Below are 15,611 nucleotides of genomic sequence, written 5' to 3'. Positions count from 1 at the left end.
AATTATTGTAGCTAAAATATTATTTTGATAATATATATAATCAATTATTTGACACAATGTTATATAATTTTATGTATTTCATATTAATTTCTTCTTTTTTACAATTCAACTAATTAACACACTGAATGCATTTTTTTCATTGTGTAAAATTTTCTTTTTTAGGATACAATTATTGCTTTTATCTTATTCACTATGTTGAAATGGATAATCTAGTGCAAGATCTTTTATTTGTCATAGGTTTTTTTTTCACTTCTCAACCTTCTCTACCCTTTTTACCCTTGCCCGCGTGGCGAGTACACCTCAGTGACGCACCAACGTACTTTCCAGTACAACGCGTTAGCCTCTCAGCACGTGAAAAGCGCGTGGTCAATTCTTTCGCCGGGTGTTGCCAGCTGGCTATCAAGTCGGCTTCACTCGGCTGGCAAAACCTTATCCATTTTCACATTAAAAGTTTCGATAAACTCACCCATCTCACGCTAATCACTCCATCACCGTCACCCCTATTGGTCACCCGAAAAACACACCAATCATTATAATTACGTTATTGTCTCCCCTTGACCACCATATACGTGCGAAAACAACTTCTCATTGGTCCGTGACGTAAGCACTTCAACACATTAGGTGTCACCGTACGAAAATACGTTAACAGTAGATAGATAAGAGTTCACGATTAACTTGTGCTTAAAAATATTAAAAAATTTAAATCTTTTGAAATGTTTTTCAAAAAGACTCGAATTAATTAATAATCAAGTTGTCTATATTTTATTAATTCCGTGAATCTTCACTTTTATATTTCAATAACGCTTTTTTCTAATTCGTAATTCAATTTCATTTTGAAGAATAAGAGGAGGAGATAGAGAAAGAGAAAGAGGGGAGATCTTGTGTAAATAAGAAAACCCTAGTTTTTCCTTTTTGGGATTATTTTCATAATTTTCATTTCTATTCAGCTCCAATCTGCTACTGTTACCCACAAGGAATTTCATTTCATTTCATTGCTTCAATCGCACAAGGTTCGTTTTCAATTCTTCTTTTGTGTTTTTAATTTGTATCGGGTTGGGAAAAAAGTGTTTTTTTTTGTTGCCTAAGTTAATTTGTTTTTTCATCGAGTTTTATCGTCATCGATCTTATTGTAGCGAGAATCGTTGAGTTTTGATTGTATAATGCCATTTTGTCTCCGTTTTTGTGAAGGTTATTTGTTTCAATTTCAATACTCATTGTGATGTGACCCGTTTTAAGGGTCTAGAATTTGGGGCTTTTGTATGTGATGTATCTGCATTTTGTTAAACTGGTGATCGTTTGCCTTCTTAAGGGACAGAGCACAGACTAGTGTGTTTTGATTATCAATACATTGATACTGTTCTTATGTGTGTGTGTGTGTGGTTTTGTTCGTTGTGAGTATGGTTGCTTTTGTTCTGTTTATGATTAATGATTTTGTGTGGTTGATGTTCCATTTGTCGATTTTGCAGAGTAGAGTTTGTGGAGAACTGTGTGTTTTTAGAAGGACGCAAAGATGATGTCCAGATCGTATACAAACCTTTTAGATTTGGCTTCTGGGAATTTCCCGGCGATGGGATCGGGGAAAGAGTTTAAAGAACGAAGGCGGATGCCAAGGGTTATGAGTGTCCCGGGGTTTGTTCCGGAGGTGGATGATGATCAGGCTGTAAGTGTTTCTTCTGATAATCCGTCAACTATTTCTACGGATAGAATTATCATTGTGGCGAATCAGCTACCTTTGAAAGCGAAGAGAAGAGAGGATAACAAAGGATGGAGTTTTAGTTGGAATGAGGATTCCTTGCTCTTACAGCTTAAGGATGGATTTCCCGAAGAGATGGAGGTTCTTTATGTTGGGTCTTTGCGCATTGACATTGATCCCGCTGAACAAGATGATGTATCGCAGTATTTACTGGATAAATTCAAATGTGTCCCTACATTTCTACCTCCTGATGTTTTGGCTAAATTTTATGATGGCTTCTGCAAAAGACAGTTATGGCCACTTTTTCATTACAAGTTACCGTTTTCGACTGATAAAAGCCACCGATTTGATCGCACTTTGTGGGAAGCCTATGTTCTGGCAAACAAACTTTTCTTTCAAAAGGTAGTAGAAATAATAAACCCGGAGGATGACTATATTTGGGTTCATGATTACCATTTGATGGTGCTGCCGACTTTTCTTAGAAGGCGTTTTAACAGGGTTAAAATGGGATTTTTCTTGCATAGCCCCTTTCCATCATCAGAGATATATAGGACTCTTCCTGTCAGGGAAGAGATACTGAAAGCTTTACTAAATTCTGATATCATTGGATTCCATACGTTTGACTATGCTCGCCATTTCCTTTCCTGTTGCAGTCGTATGTTGGGTCTAGAGTATCAGTCAAAGAGGGGCTATTTAGGATTGGAATATTATGGAAGGACTATCAGTATTAAGATCATGCCTGTTGGGATTCATATGGGTCGGATTGAATCTGTTATGAAAATGGCGGATGAGGAGTGTAAGGCAAGGGAGCTCAAACAGAAATTTGAAGGGAAAACCATTTTGCTTGGTATTGACGACATGGACATTTTTAAAGGCATAAATTTGAAGATTTTGGCTATGGAGCAGATGCTCAAACAACACCCCAAATGGCAAGGAAGAGCTGTTTTAGTCCAGATAGTTAATCCAGCTAGAGGTAAAGGGATACATGTAGAGGAAGTACTTGCCGAAATACAAGAAAGCTGCACCAGGATCAACAGAGTGTTTGGCCGACCTGGCTATGAACCTATTGTTTTTATTGATAGGGCGGTTCCAATTACTGAAAAAGTTGCCTATCACAGCCTTGCCGAGTGTGTTATTGTCACAGCTGTAAGGGATGGGATGAACCTAACTCCTTATGAATATATAGTTTGTAGACAGGGAATATCTGGTTCTGAATCAAGTTCCAATGTGAATGACCCTAAGAAGAGCATGCTTGTAATATCCGAATTTATTGGGTGTTCTCCATCACTTAGTGGGGCTATCCGTGTCAATCCATGGAATGTTGAAGCAACTGCAGAGGCAATGAATGAGGCCATTTCAATGAGTGATGGAGAGAAGCAGCTTCGGCACGAAAAGCATTATCGGTATGTCAGCACTCATGATGTGGCTTACTGGTCGCGTAGTTTCTTGCAAGACATGGAGAGGGCTTGCACAGACCTTCTTAGAAAAAGATGTTGGGGAATAGGTCTTAGCTTTGGATTTAGGGTTGTGGCACTCGACCCTAACTTTAAAAAACTCTCAATTGATGCTATGGTTTCAGCTTACAAGAGAGCAAGGAGTAGGGCCATTTTGTTGGATTATGATGGTACTGTGATGCCACAAAACTCCATTAATAAGAGTCCAAGTAAGGAGGTCATCTCTCTTTTGGAATCTCTCTGTGCAGACCCCAAAAATGTAGTTTTCATTGTTAGTGGAAGGGGTAGGATTAGCTTAAATGAATGGTTTGCTCAATGTGATAAACTTGGAATTGCTGCAGAACATGGGTATTTCTTGAGGTTCGTTTTCTCTCTCTCCCTCTTTGACTTGATCTACTTTGCTTTATTTTGGTCAATTTTTAGGGTGTGAATACAGATGTATTACAATAACTTCCCTCTTCCCTATGTTTGAGCAAGGACTATTAGGTGGGGATCAAAAAGTCCTATTTGATAGTGTACAGTTTACTTTTATTTGAAATTTCATTGTCTCTGGTTTTGCAAATGCTGTCAGTTAGTCATCTTGAAAACATCAGCATTTTCTTCAGGTGGTCATCCTATAGGGAGCGGTTTTTGTTAAAAAAATCTATCTCTTTTCAGAAAATGTTTTTGATTACGCCCTTCATGTATGGATTTGCATTGATCTAGAAGCTAACCTTACACTTAGCTGATATATAATTTCCCAAATCTCCTCTTTCTCTATTTATTATGCCCTTCAACTTTATCACATGTTCTCAGCTTCTTATAACTTGGCACTTTGTTTACAAAATTTGAGTATTTTCAGGTGGTCCCAGGATGGAGAATGGGAAACTTGTGGTAACTGCTCCGATTTTGGATGGATGCAGATTGCTGAACCAGTAATGAAACTATATACAGAGGCAACTGATGGTTCCAGCATTGAACGAAAGGAAAGTGCTTTGGTATGGCAGTACAGGGATGCAGACCTTGGGTTTGGATCTTCTCAGGCGAAGGAAATGTTGGATCATCTAGAAAGTGTTTTGGCCAATGAGCCTGTTTCCGCAAAGAGTGGCCAGTTTATTGTTGAAGTCAAACCCCAGGTATGTATATATAATTTTCTCTAATGACCTGTTTGTAAAAAAATTGAACTTTTTTTCGTTTTTCAAAAGAGTTTATATAGCAAAATTTAGGGGCTTGTTTGGTTGCCATTTTCTGTTTTCAGTATTAACAACAAAAATGTTACTTTGTTTTCATTTTGTTTTTCATTTTTCAAAGTGTTGTACATTCGTTTTTCCCACTACTTACCTATCATAAACTTTGAACACAAAAAACAAAATGAAAACAAGTGATAACAGAAAATGGGAACACAATTGGAGTCAAACAACGTTTTCTGCCTCCAATTTTAATAATAATTACATGATTGGATGGCACATTGTTTTGTTTTCTATTTTCAAGGTTTTGTGAAGTTAATAGTGCAATCAAAATAACTTGTATTTTCACCGTTTCCTATACAATAACTTTGAAAACAAGAAACCAATTTTTGTAGACTTCCATTGTTTGCTGCCCAGTATTATGTCCATTCTGTCCCTTGTGCTTTCATATTTTTATTTTATTTTGGGAATCATTAGAATATTTGTTATTAACCATGCTGAAAGCTCATTAGAACTTCTGCAATTTTATCATTGGAGCATTATTTACCCTTGTTTGAAATATAGAGGTAATTATTGGGAACAAAAAGACATTGAAGACGTTACAATGAATGCTGCATTCTGCATTCATATAATTCTATATGGTTCCACCTATACTTAGAAAACCATTCCATTTACAGGACCAAGAACCTGTTGTTCAATTTTTTTGGATTGACAAGCCTTCTGTTGTTCCTATGGATACAATTTATTCTGTTGTAGTTTTTTGGATTAGCTTTGTAGTTAATATTTTCAATTCAATATTGAATTCTTATATCCAGCATAGCCCTTTGTTGTCACCATATAATTTTGGCATGAACATTAGAATTTTAATATGCTGTTAACTGAGCCACGCCCTTTTGGGAAAAGCATAATTTATCTTAATACCATTTGTGTTGCAGGACGTGAGCAAAGGCTTAGTAGCAGAAAAGATATTTACGTCGATGACTGAGAGTGGCAAACAGGCTGACTTTGTGCTGTGTGTTGGTGATGATAGATCAGATGAAGACATGTTTGAAATAGTTAGTAGTGCAATTTCAAGAAATATTCTTTCCCCCAATGCTTCTGTATTTGCTTGCACGGTTGGACAAAAGCCAAGCAAAGCAAAGTATTATCTTGATGATACAGCTGAAGTAATAAACATGCTAGAATCTTTGGCCGAAGAATCTGATTCTTCACCCGGCATAATAGAAGATTCTGGGGATTCCTCTTGAATCCAAATGTGACCGAGGTTTCTTCCGATTTAGGTGATGTTTTTTTTTCTTCTTATTTTATAAATTTGATATGTAATATTCTTTATGACAATTGGGGCGTTTGCAGAATATGTTTTCATAAAATTTTCCTTTTCATTTTCTTTGGTTATCTTTTTTTTAGTTACATATTACATATATTATTTGGTAAAGTCCCGTTACTGTTTCCTGACATTTCTCTTATATCATTCTAGTTTTGGAATAGCAGAAAGATTTTAATTTGTTTTCATCTTGTATTCCAAAGGAAGGAAAAATCCACTTAGTGTAGGATAGGGTTTAGATGTGGTTGTGGTATTCCAAAGGAAGGAAAAAGTGAAAGCACATTCATGCTTGGCAATGGCTACCTTTTGGAAAAATGACATTTGATAGGATATGTAAAAGTGATATGGAAAATTACTTTATAGATAACAGATTATATTTGAAAGGGCTTTCTTTAGTTATCTTTTATTTGAAATTATCTGGTGGCATCAAATTATTTGAGAAAAGCTTATATTGTCCACAAGTTATATTTTTAGTTTTATTTTTTTTAAGTTTTCTAAAACAACTTTTAGCTTATTTGAAAACAAAATAACTTCATTTTTCTTTTTGCTATAAAAATAGATTAACAAATGCATATGGAACAATGAAATGATTAATGATTAGACAGAAGGCAATTAACCTATAAATGGTCACACCTTATCCACTCTTTAAACACGCTCCAATACTGTGAAGCCACGTCATTCCATTTTTTATTTAATTTATTAAGGTATGTTAAAGTGAATGATAAATTTAACGTGTATTATATCCATTGATTTTTTAAAATACTAGTAGGAAACCCGTGCTGTCGCACGGGTCTGGTTGGGATTTCACATTACATATATCTAATTTTGACTTGTAAAATTCCTTTATATATATCAAACATATTTTATACAATAGCATATATCTCATAGATACGTTTACATCTACCCGTGAATTCAGAAGAGTTAACAAACCCTAGTTGAATCCAAATGAGTTAATTCTAAAAATTGATTAAATCTATTTTAGATATTATTCCATTTTTAGAAATCTAAATTATATGATAGCTCCGGTAAAATTTCAAATTTACAAATTTTACAAATCTAAAATGTATGACAGTACCCCGTCAAAAGATTCAAGAACAAAAAATAAAATATTTAAAAATTAAACAAATAATGAAAATATGAATATGTTAATAGAAAAATTAGATCTGTACAATTATTAAAAAATAGAAATCTAAAACTTAAGGTAAATAATATATATTTATTCCCATATATTTAAAATAATCTTATTAAGTAGTTTCCATTGGATAGTGTAATAAATATAAGAATCTCAAATTTAAAATGTTTTGTCAAATTAATTCTAAAATAAAAAATTATGAAAATTTCATAATCTGCTTTTTATTCTCATTTATACAAATAATTATATAAATCGTTAAATTTATTACTTTCATAAAATTATTTGTAACTTACTTATTCACGTTTATAAAACTAATTGTATTTTATTCACGTTTATAAAACTAATTGTAGTTTATTGAGTTTATAAAATTGACTATATTAATAAATTTTTATCTTTTATCATTAGTTTTTATTATTATCATTTATTATTAAATTTTCATGACTACCATTTAAAATGTTTTTATCATGATTACAATAATGAAGTTAATTTGAAAAGATTCTGATAAGATTTAGTTATTTCTTAAATTTATTAAAATTACAAAATCTCAATTGATTTTGTTTTGTTTTATTAACCTTTCTATAAAAATCTAAATAATTTCAAAATATATTATATCTCAAATAAGGATCTAAATAATTACAAAATAATTTTATTCGTATATTTTATAATGATAAATTAAATATTTAACCTTGAAATAAAATTTGTTTAAAAATGATAGTAAGTATTATTGCATTAAGTTAAAAAGACAACTCTTCAATTACTTTTACAGTAAAAATATTTTAATTGAAAAACTAAATTATTGTTTACACTTCAAAATTTTGCAAGTACAATTCTTTTCTGACATGTGGCCTGCTTCAATTTTATAAAACAGTAGTAAAAGAAATAGTTAAAAGATAGACATTAAAATAATCAGTCAATAGCTCATATCTCATAGATACGTTCACATCTACCCGTCAATTCAAACCCCAGTTGAATCCAAATGAGTTAATTCTAAAAATTTATTAAACCTATTTGAGATATTAGCTCATTTTCTCAAACCTAAAATGTATGACAGCTCCCGTCAAATGCTTAAAAGTTTCTACATTTAATGTATATTATTATAATATAAAAATATAATTTTATAAGTTTAATAAATTTGAAATTGAAAAAAATTCTCTAGGTTTAATTTTAGATTTGAAATTGAAAAAGTTATAATTGAGTCTTAAAATTAGTGTTATATTAACCAATTTGAAGTGTCATTTTTCACTATTTGTTATAAATAATAAAATTAATCATGACTGGGGTTTTGCAATATTTTTTGTTGGGTAATACTCTTTCTAATTAAATGTTCCATATATTTTCCAATTTAAGAAATAATTTTTAAAATTTACTATCAACATTTTTTACAATTAAACCCATTAATTTAAAGGATTTAAGATTTTAAAATTAAATTAATGTATTATTTAATTGTAATATTTATTTAGTAAACACAATAATTAGAAACATTCAAATATTAAATAACATTTTTTATGATTAAACCCAATAATTTGAAGATTTTAAAATTAAATTAATGTATTATTTAATCGTAAGATTTTAATTTATAAACACAATAATTGAAAACATTCAAATATTAAATACAAAAAATATTTATTGGACGTATTAGACGTGATATTGTTCCATTCTTTTTTATTTTAGAGATATCTTTTCCGTAAATTACAATATTAAAATTTTATAGTCAAACTAATTTTCTATATTCTTAGAGAATCTTCTTAGACAATCTATTTATTTTTATGCAAACCTTTCAATATACCATTTCATAGAGAACTAATTAATATGTTTTTAATTTTTTTTAGTAAATTATAACTATTAATAAAATTAAAACAAAATATTTAAATAAATAACACAAATATAAAATTACTAAAAATATTTGTAATTAATAAAAGAATATCCAAAAATCTAAAAGCACTTTCAGATGAAATGCCCTTAAAAGTACTTTAAAATCGAAATGCCCTTAGAAGTACTTTAAAAAAACAAAAGAGTACTATCTGTAAAGTTTGAATTCATTCAAATAACACGACAAAATTATATTATTATACTACTTATTTGTCTCAAAATAAAAGTTATATTATGATACTACTATTTAGGTAAACTATATATTTTAAAATTAATAGCAATTATAAATATATTTAATAATTTTTATTTTATGTATTTATTACTACCACAATTCATTAATGAGTCTTATGATATTTGATGATAAAGAATAAAATAAAATAGAATAAAATATATCAACTAAATTTATTAGTCTTTATTGGCTACACTAAGAGAATAGGAATAGACGCAAGAAGATAGCCAAGTTTGGGTTTGTTTGAGTTTGCTGGTGGTGGCAATACAAATCCTCTTCCACTCACCGTTAGTGTTTGAGAATGGATCTTACTTCTAATCAACAACTAAATGCAAAAAAAAAAAAATCAAAGAATTATAATTTCATAAACCTCAAAATGTTATTAAGACAATAATCAACAACCAAATATTCTAAAAAAACAATCATAATATATACATTACTACGAAACATAACATTCACACAAACATTTTAATAAACAAACGCCTTCTCGCCTCAATAACCTGGAAATACAAAAAATCAGATCCAATTAAAATTATAGGACTTAAATAGAATTCAAAATAAAAACTCTTTACGTTTGTACTCCAGCCTACATTTTAGGCTTCAACATTTGAGATGTTCTATTAAAATTCAACTAAAACAATTAAAATTTCATTGTTCCAATGCCCTCAATCACCTTGTCTCAATCACCTTTCCATGATTGAAGTTAATCCCATATCTATGCTAAAATCAAACTTAGTACCAATAAAAAAATCAGAAAAAACTTGTTGCAGACCATATATGCTTACACCTAACTGCTTCTTTCACAGAATCGATTGGACATGCCAAAGGTTGAAAGAACAAAACAAATTTCACTTGATTTGGCAAATTAAAATCGAAATAAAAAAGACACAAAAACAAATATGCAAATTAAAATTGTACTTGCAGCAAAACAGACATGGAGAAGAATTTGAAAACCTCAAAAAGATAAATTGAAGAAGAATTTGAAAACTTGAATTAGTGGAGGCTTTGGGTTTTCAAAATCATAAAACTCATCCTTCCAAATTATGCAATAACTCTATGCATTTAATAGTAGCTATTAGAGTTTTGTAATTTGTGTAAATAAATAACTTAATAACAACAAATAAAAATAAATATAAAATACCAACAAAAATTAAGGGAGCGACACATCAGCAGTAATAAATGTCAAATCAATAATATTGAGTTATTTTGCAAAAAGTCATTTCTATCCATGGAATAAAAAAAGTTTTAGTACATTTATCAGAGGGCTTTAAGTGGAATTTCGAGGTACTTTTGCTTTTATATATTAATAATAGATATTTTTTGTATATGATCTTTTGCTTTTAGTTTATTAAATAAAGATAAAATTGGTTCAGGCGGAAGAATTTACCTTACCTTACGCATCTTGTGTGGCTAAGTTATAATTAGTTAAGAGAATTGCATGTAAAAACATCCTAAGAAAATATGAAAATGTCTCTCTAATTGTTTTGGAGATTTGGAGATGTATTTTCGGATGCACTATTTTATCTTATTTAAATACGGTTAAGCCGACTATCACTTTAATTTTTTATCAAAATTTATTTTGGAAATATATCTCATGAATCACTTCATGTTCACCCCATACATCCTTTAGTGAAATGTCTTCTTTTGATATGAATTTATTTTGCATTTGATTTAGAAATACTCTCAGGTATTTGACGATATATGACTTTGCTTGTATAAATTAAACCATACACTTTTAGAATAATATGAAAATGAAATATAAGTTAATAAAATCATAGTACACAATGAAGTCAAAATAAAATAGAATCGAAAATAGGGCTCCTAATATAAATACTGCCAACTACAGTGTATGACAGACAACGCCCCCCCTGTTTGTACACTGTCTCTTGTACTATAGTGTCTCCCGTGCCTCCTCGTCGTGGCATGCAAAATGTCCCTCAACTCAGAGACATCCGAAAATAGTCCTATGACTGTACTTGCATGCTCAATCTCCACGATATGATGACGTCTAGGCAACACATCAACAACATGTTATGTCCTAGTCTGCTTCTCCTTAATTATGTCTTGAGGAGCTGACCTAGATGGATCTCCAGAGCATGTGATACCATATAAGGATGTGACACTCTAAAATACCATTGGATATAGTCGTGTACATCACTCCAGTCACTAGCTTTTTCAAAATGCTCATAATCTATCTAGGAAACACAACCGTCATTTAAGCATGATCCTTTAACTTCCTTCATATCTCTATAAAAAGAAGTAACCTCCTCTGTCTCTCCATCATCCTTGTTTCAAATTCCTCTCTTATCATTATTCTGGTGTTTCACAATGTCTACTAAAACCTTTCATGGAAACAAGGAAACTCTAGAAGTTGTTTCTGAGAAACGATCTAATATTACCAGACTCAAGGATATTGGACTATATATAATAAGGAGTATGCAACTCCAGCATTGGTCTGGCTACTACGCCTCTTTGAGCGAACCCGTCTTTACTTCTCTAGTAAAGAAATTATGGAAGTTCGCCAGAATAAGTGATGATGGAAACACTATCTGGTCTGCAATTTACAGACTTCCCATTGACATCACCATCTCATCAATTGTGGATGTTACAAGGTGTGTCTCATCTGGAGTCACCAATGATGACTATCAATCAGATCTAAGTTCGGTGGAGACTTTTAGAATTCTTCATGACAGTTCAATCCCGTATGAACCAACCAATCCTGAAAATCTGCTTCCATCTGCTCGAACGTGGTTCAGATTCTCTCTTACCAATCTTCGTCCTCAAGCAACGACAAGAAGTACTCTGTCTCACGATGATAGAATCTTCATCTATCTTCTGTCTTATCACTTCAGAATAAATCTCCCTAAAACTATTTTCAAACACCTGAAACACTCCATTGAAATCTCAAGAACACAAGTAGAATCCTACATTCCTTATGGAAGGATATTGTCTAAGATAATATTTCAAAAAGGAATTTGGGCTATGGTAAAGAGGATTGGACCAGAACATGCACTGGTTGAAACAAGAATAATAATGATTTTGATAATGATTATGATAAGCTGAGTCTGAAAAAGGATGCAATATTTTCAAATAATGACATATGCATTTACTTCTAATGTTTTCTTGTTTGATGTTTAACCAAGGAACATTGAACAAGTTCACTAGGCATTCTAAAATAGGCCAGAAAGCTAATCCCCTAAGAAGTATGTTAGAAGGATTGAGCAATTTAGAAGTCAAATATCTGATAGTAGAGTCAACAAGTTCCAAAAGAAATGACATTCTGAAATCACCAAGTCTGAAACTCATGGGGAATTTTCTCATCTGAAAGACAAGGTTTCTTTCTGATAAAAGGTGTGGCCAAAACATCAGAAGTCACCAAGTTATGTTTCCACGCTACATAAGTTCTAATGAACATAAGCAAATCACTTCAAAAGCCTCTGAAGTTATATCTCTAATATTGTGTCTAAAGAAAACTAGCTCTAAAGATCTGAAGACAGAAGTTCTGCTGAACAAGTCCAGATGCTAAAGGTTTATGTTCTTTCTGACCATAGGGAAGTATTCTCTATCTACTTTAAGTTCTGATAACTCAAAATTTCTAATTTTGTGAGTCTTGGGATCAAAGAAAGACTTTGAACAAGCATAAGTTAAAATTTGGCGTTAACATATTCAAGGGAGTTGTTGCTAGAAACTCTGAATATGTTATATCGTGTGATTACCCTGTTTTAAATGTTCTATCAAAATACATAGTTTTGTCATCATCAAAAAGGGGGAGATTGTAAGAACAAGATTTGGTTCTGCAATATATCTATGAGTTTTGATGATAACAATGAAGTATTTGTGAGAGAACTATTTTATGTTCTGATGTTTGTTTATGTGCAAGATTATATTTATTAAAATTATCAGATCAAACAAACACTATCAAGACGGGTGTTGAATATCATATGCGAGTTACTATGTGTAACACAAGTCGCAAATATTTCAAAGCAAGTATGCTTCTATATCTGATCACAATCGGAAAGATATAAGGACATCTGATATTGCTGTTGCAATGATCCTATGGATTATATTTGAGAAGTGGTTCTGATTCGGAAGCCAGCAGAGATTTTGAACGAATAATCCTCTGAAGAACCAAGTGCCAAAGACTCTGAAGACTGAAGGTTCTGAAGGAACAAGTGTTGAAGGTTTTGAAGATTGAAATTCTAAAGATCTGGTTTCTAAAACAAAAGGATTCTGAAGACCAAGTGGTGAAGACTCTAAAGACGCAATTCTGAAGACTCTGAAGACTTGAAGTTCTGAAGATAGAAGTTGCAAAGAAAAATGTTGAAGTTTTGTAGACAAGGTTCTGAGCGAACAAGTTCTGAAAAACTTAAGACCTGACTATCAGAAAAATCAAGTGTCACGACTTTACTCATGCTTCAAACATCTATCATCAGAAGCCTCTAAAGTTGAGAAGACAAATGTTACCGTTAGCAATGATAAGTACACAATACGTATAAGCTTTATTCCACTACCTCTCCATTAGTTTAAAGTATGGAAAAGGACATACGTGGCAGTACTATTCTAAATCATTGTGTAACGACTCTCTTTCTATAGCCAGCCGTTTCTCAACGGCTATTCTTCAACGACTCTATTTTCTTTGGCTATATAAGAAGAAAATCACTTATTTTGAAATATTGTTGGTGTTGTAATCATCATAATATATCCAAACCATCAACCAATATAATTGAAACAAGAACAACTGCCTTTAATGGCTTTTGCATAATTTTATTGATTATGAAGATGATCATATAACTTCTCAATTACAAATCCACAATATGAATATTGTGCTATGAGATGATCATTGAAGAAATGAGAATAAGGACTGTTCTCAGAAGAGTCAAGATGAAGACGTTCTTCCTTCTAATACATCGATATCAATAAAGTTTTCAGAAGCTTATGAAGAAGAAGACATAAGAAAGTCAAGTGCTTTGGGATGTTGTCTATAAAGAAGCTACTTAAAGAAATGAAGACCACACATCAAGCTACAACACAATGTAAAATTCTTAGTGTGTATTAGGATCTTCTGATGTACTTAATTTAGTTTACTCTTGCTTGTGTAGAAGCTCTAATTGTAAACACAAAATTAATCAATTGAATATTGAGTGTTTCTTGAGAGACCGAGTGAAGGTCAGAAGCTCGAGAAGACAGTGAATGTGGTCATTATGGAAATCCTCTTAGAAGACCGAGTGAAGGTCAGAACTCTAAAGGGGTCAATGAATATTATATCTGTTAAATCAGATCACTGAACAGGTCATTGGTTACTAGTCACAAGCAGTTGCTTGTGAAGGATAGAAAAACACTTAGAAAGGGGGGGGGGGGGTTTGAATAAGTGTAGCTTTAAAACTTGTAAGATAAAAACTATTTGCACAAAGATTTTTATCCTGGTTCGTTGTTAACTAAACTACTCTAGTCCACCCCCTTGGAGTGATTTACCTCACCTGAGGATTTAATCCACTAATCACACTTGATTACAATGGTTTTCCACTTAGCCAACTGCTAAGTCTTCTAGAGTATCCTGATCACAACCTGATCACTCTAGGAACAAACTGCTTAGATAACTTCTAAGACTTGCTAGAGTATACTGATCAACAACCTGATCACTCTAGAACTTACAAATTAATGTAAACAAATTCTTTTAAGAGTTACAATGCTTCTTATAAAGCTATTATCACAACTGTGATTTTCTCTTAAGTTTAAGCTTAAATCTCACTAAGATATTACAACAGTAATGTAGTGAGCTTGATGATGAAGTTTGAGAGCTTTTGAATTTGACAGCGTTTCAGTTTAATGCGCAAGTGTTGTATTGAGCTTCTCATCAGAACTTCATATATATAGGCACTTGAGAAGATGACCGTTGGGAGCATTTAATGCTTTGCGTATTCCGTACAACATTGCATTTAATGTTTCACTCTTTTGTCAACTACCTCGAGCTTTGTTTCTGCTGTGTCTACTGACGTTGCCTTTAATAGCTTCTAACGTTCCTTTTGTCAGTCAGCGTAGCCTGCCAGTCTAGTACTTGCTTCTGATCTGATGTTTGTGTAAACAACGTTTGAATGTCATCAGAGTCAAACAGCTTGGTGCAGAGCATCTTCTTGTCTTCTGACCTTGAAGTGCTTCTGAGCGTGATACCATGAGAGCTTCAGTGCTTCTGCTTCTGATCTCAAGTTCTTCTGATGCTTCCATAGACCCATGTTCTGATTCTGCTTGACCATCTTCTGATGTCTTGCCAGACCATGTTCTGATGTTGCATGCTGAACCTTCTGAGTCAGTTGCCTCTTGCGCTGATTTTGTGCATACTCTTTGTATAATTCCTGAATTGGAAATTGCATAGTATTAGAGTACCACATTATCTCATACAAAATTCATATCCTTGTTATCATCAAAACTAAGAATATTGATCAGAACAAATCTTGTTCTAACAATCTCCCCCTTTTTGATGATGACAAAAACATACATAAATGATATGAATTTGCGATCAGAATATCAGACGGCTAAAGACAATTACACAGCTATAGCACAAGCATATAGACAATGTGTGAATATGTCTCCCCCCTAGATTAACAATCTCCTCCTGAGATAAATAATCTCCCCCTGAAATAAATACTAGGAGAATTTTTATAAATAAAAGACTTCCCTGAGTATTTCAGTAGAGACTTTCACATATGCTTAGATCTTCAGAACATTCACAGCTTCTAATTCTTGCTT

General features: G+C 32.2%; 1 protein-coding gene across 1 annotated transcript; it reads left to right on the top strand.

The window, feature by feature from the left end:
• The first annotated feature begins 711 nt into the window (after positions 1-711).
• On the top strand, positions 712-5,695 carry LOC131602380 (probable alpha,alpha-trehalose-phosphate synthase [UDP-forming] 7). Its single transcript, XM_058874467.1, has 4 exons — positions 712-1,010; positions 1,467-3,507; positions 3,989-4,262; positions 5,249-5,695. The coding sequence occupies exons 2-4, from the start codon at positions 1,511-1,513 to the stop codon at positions 5,558-5,560; spliced, it is 2,583 nt and encodes an 860-aa protein (XP_058730450.1). The 5' UTR covers positions 712-1,010; positions 1,467-1,510; the 3' UTR covers positions 5,561-5,695.
• The last annotated feature ends 9,916 nt before the right edge of the window (positions 5,696-15,611 follow it).

Source organism: Vicia villosa, linkage group LG5, assembly GCF_029867415.1.
Source record: "Vicia villosa cultivar HV-30 ecotype Madison, WI linkage group LG5, Vvil1.0, whole genome shotgun sequence".
NCBI classification, from domain to species: domain Eukaryota; kingdom Viridiplantae; phylum Streptophyta; class Magnoliopsida; order Fabales; family Fabaceae; genus Vicia; species Vicia villosa.
Note: the sequence above shows the minus strand (reverse complement) of the source record. Positions and strands in the feature narration are given on the sequence as shown.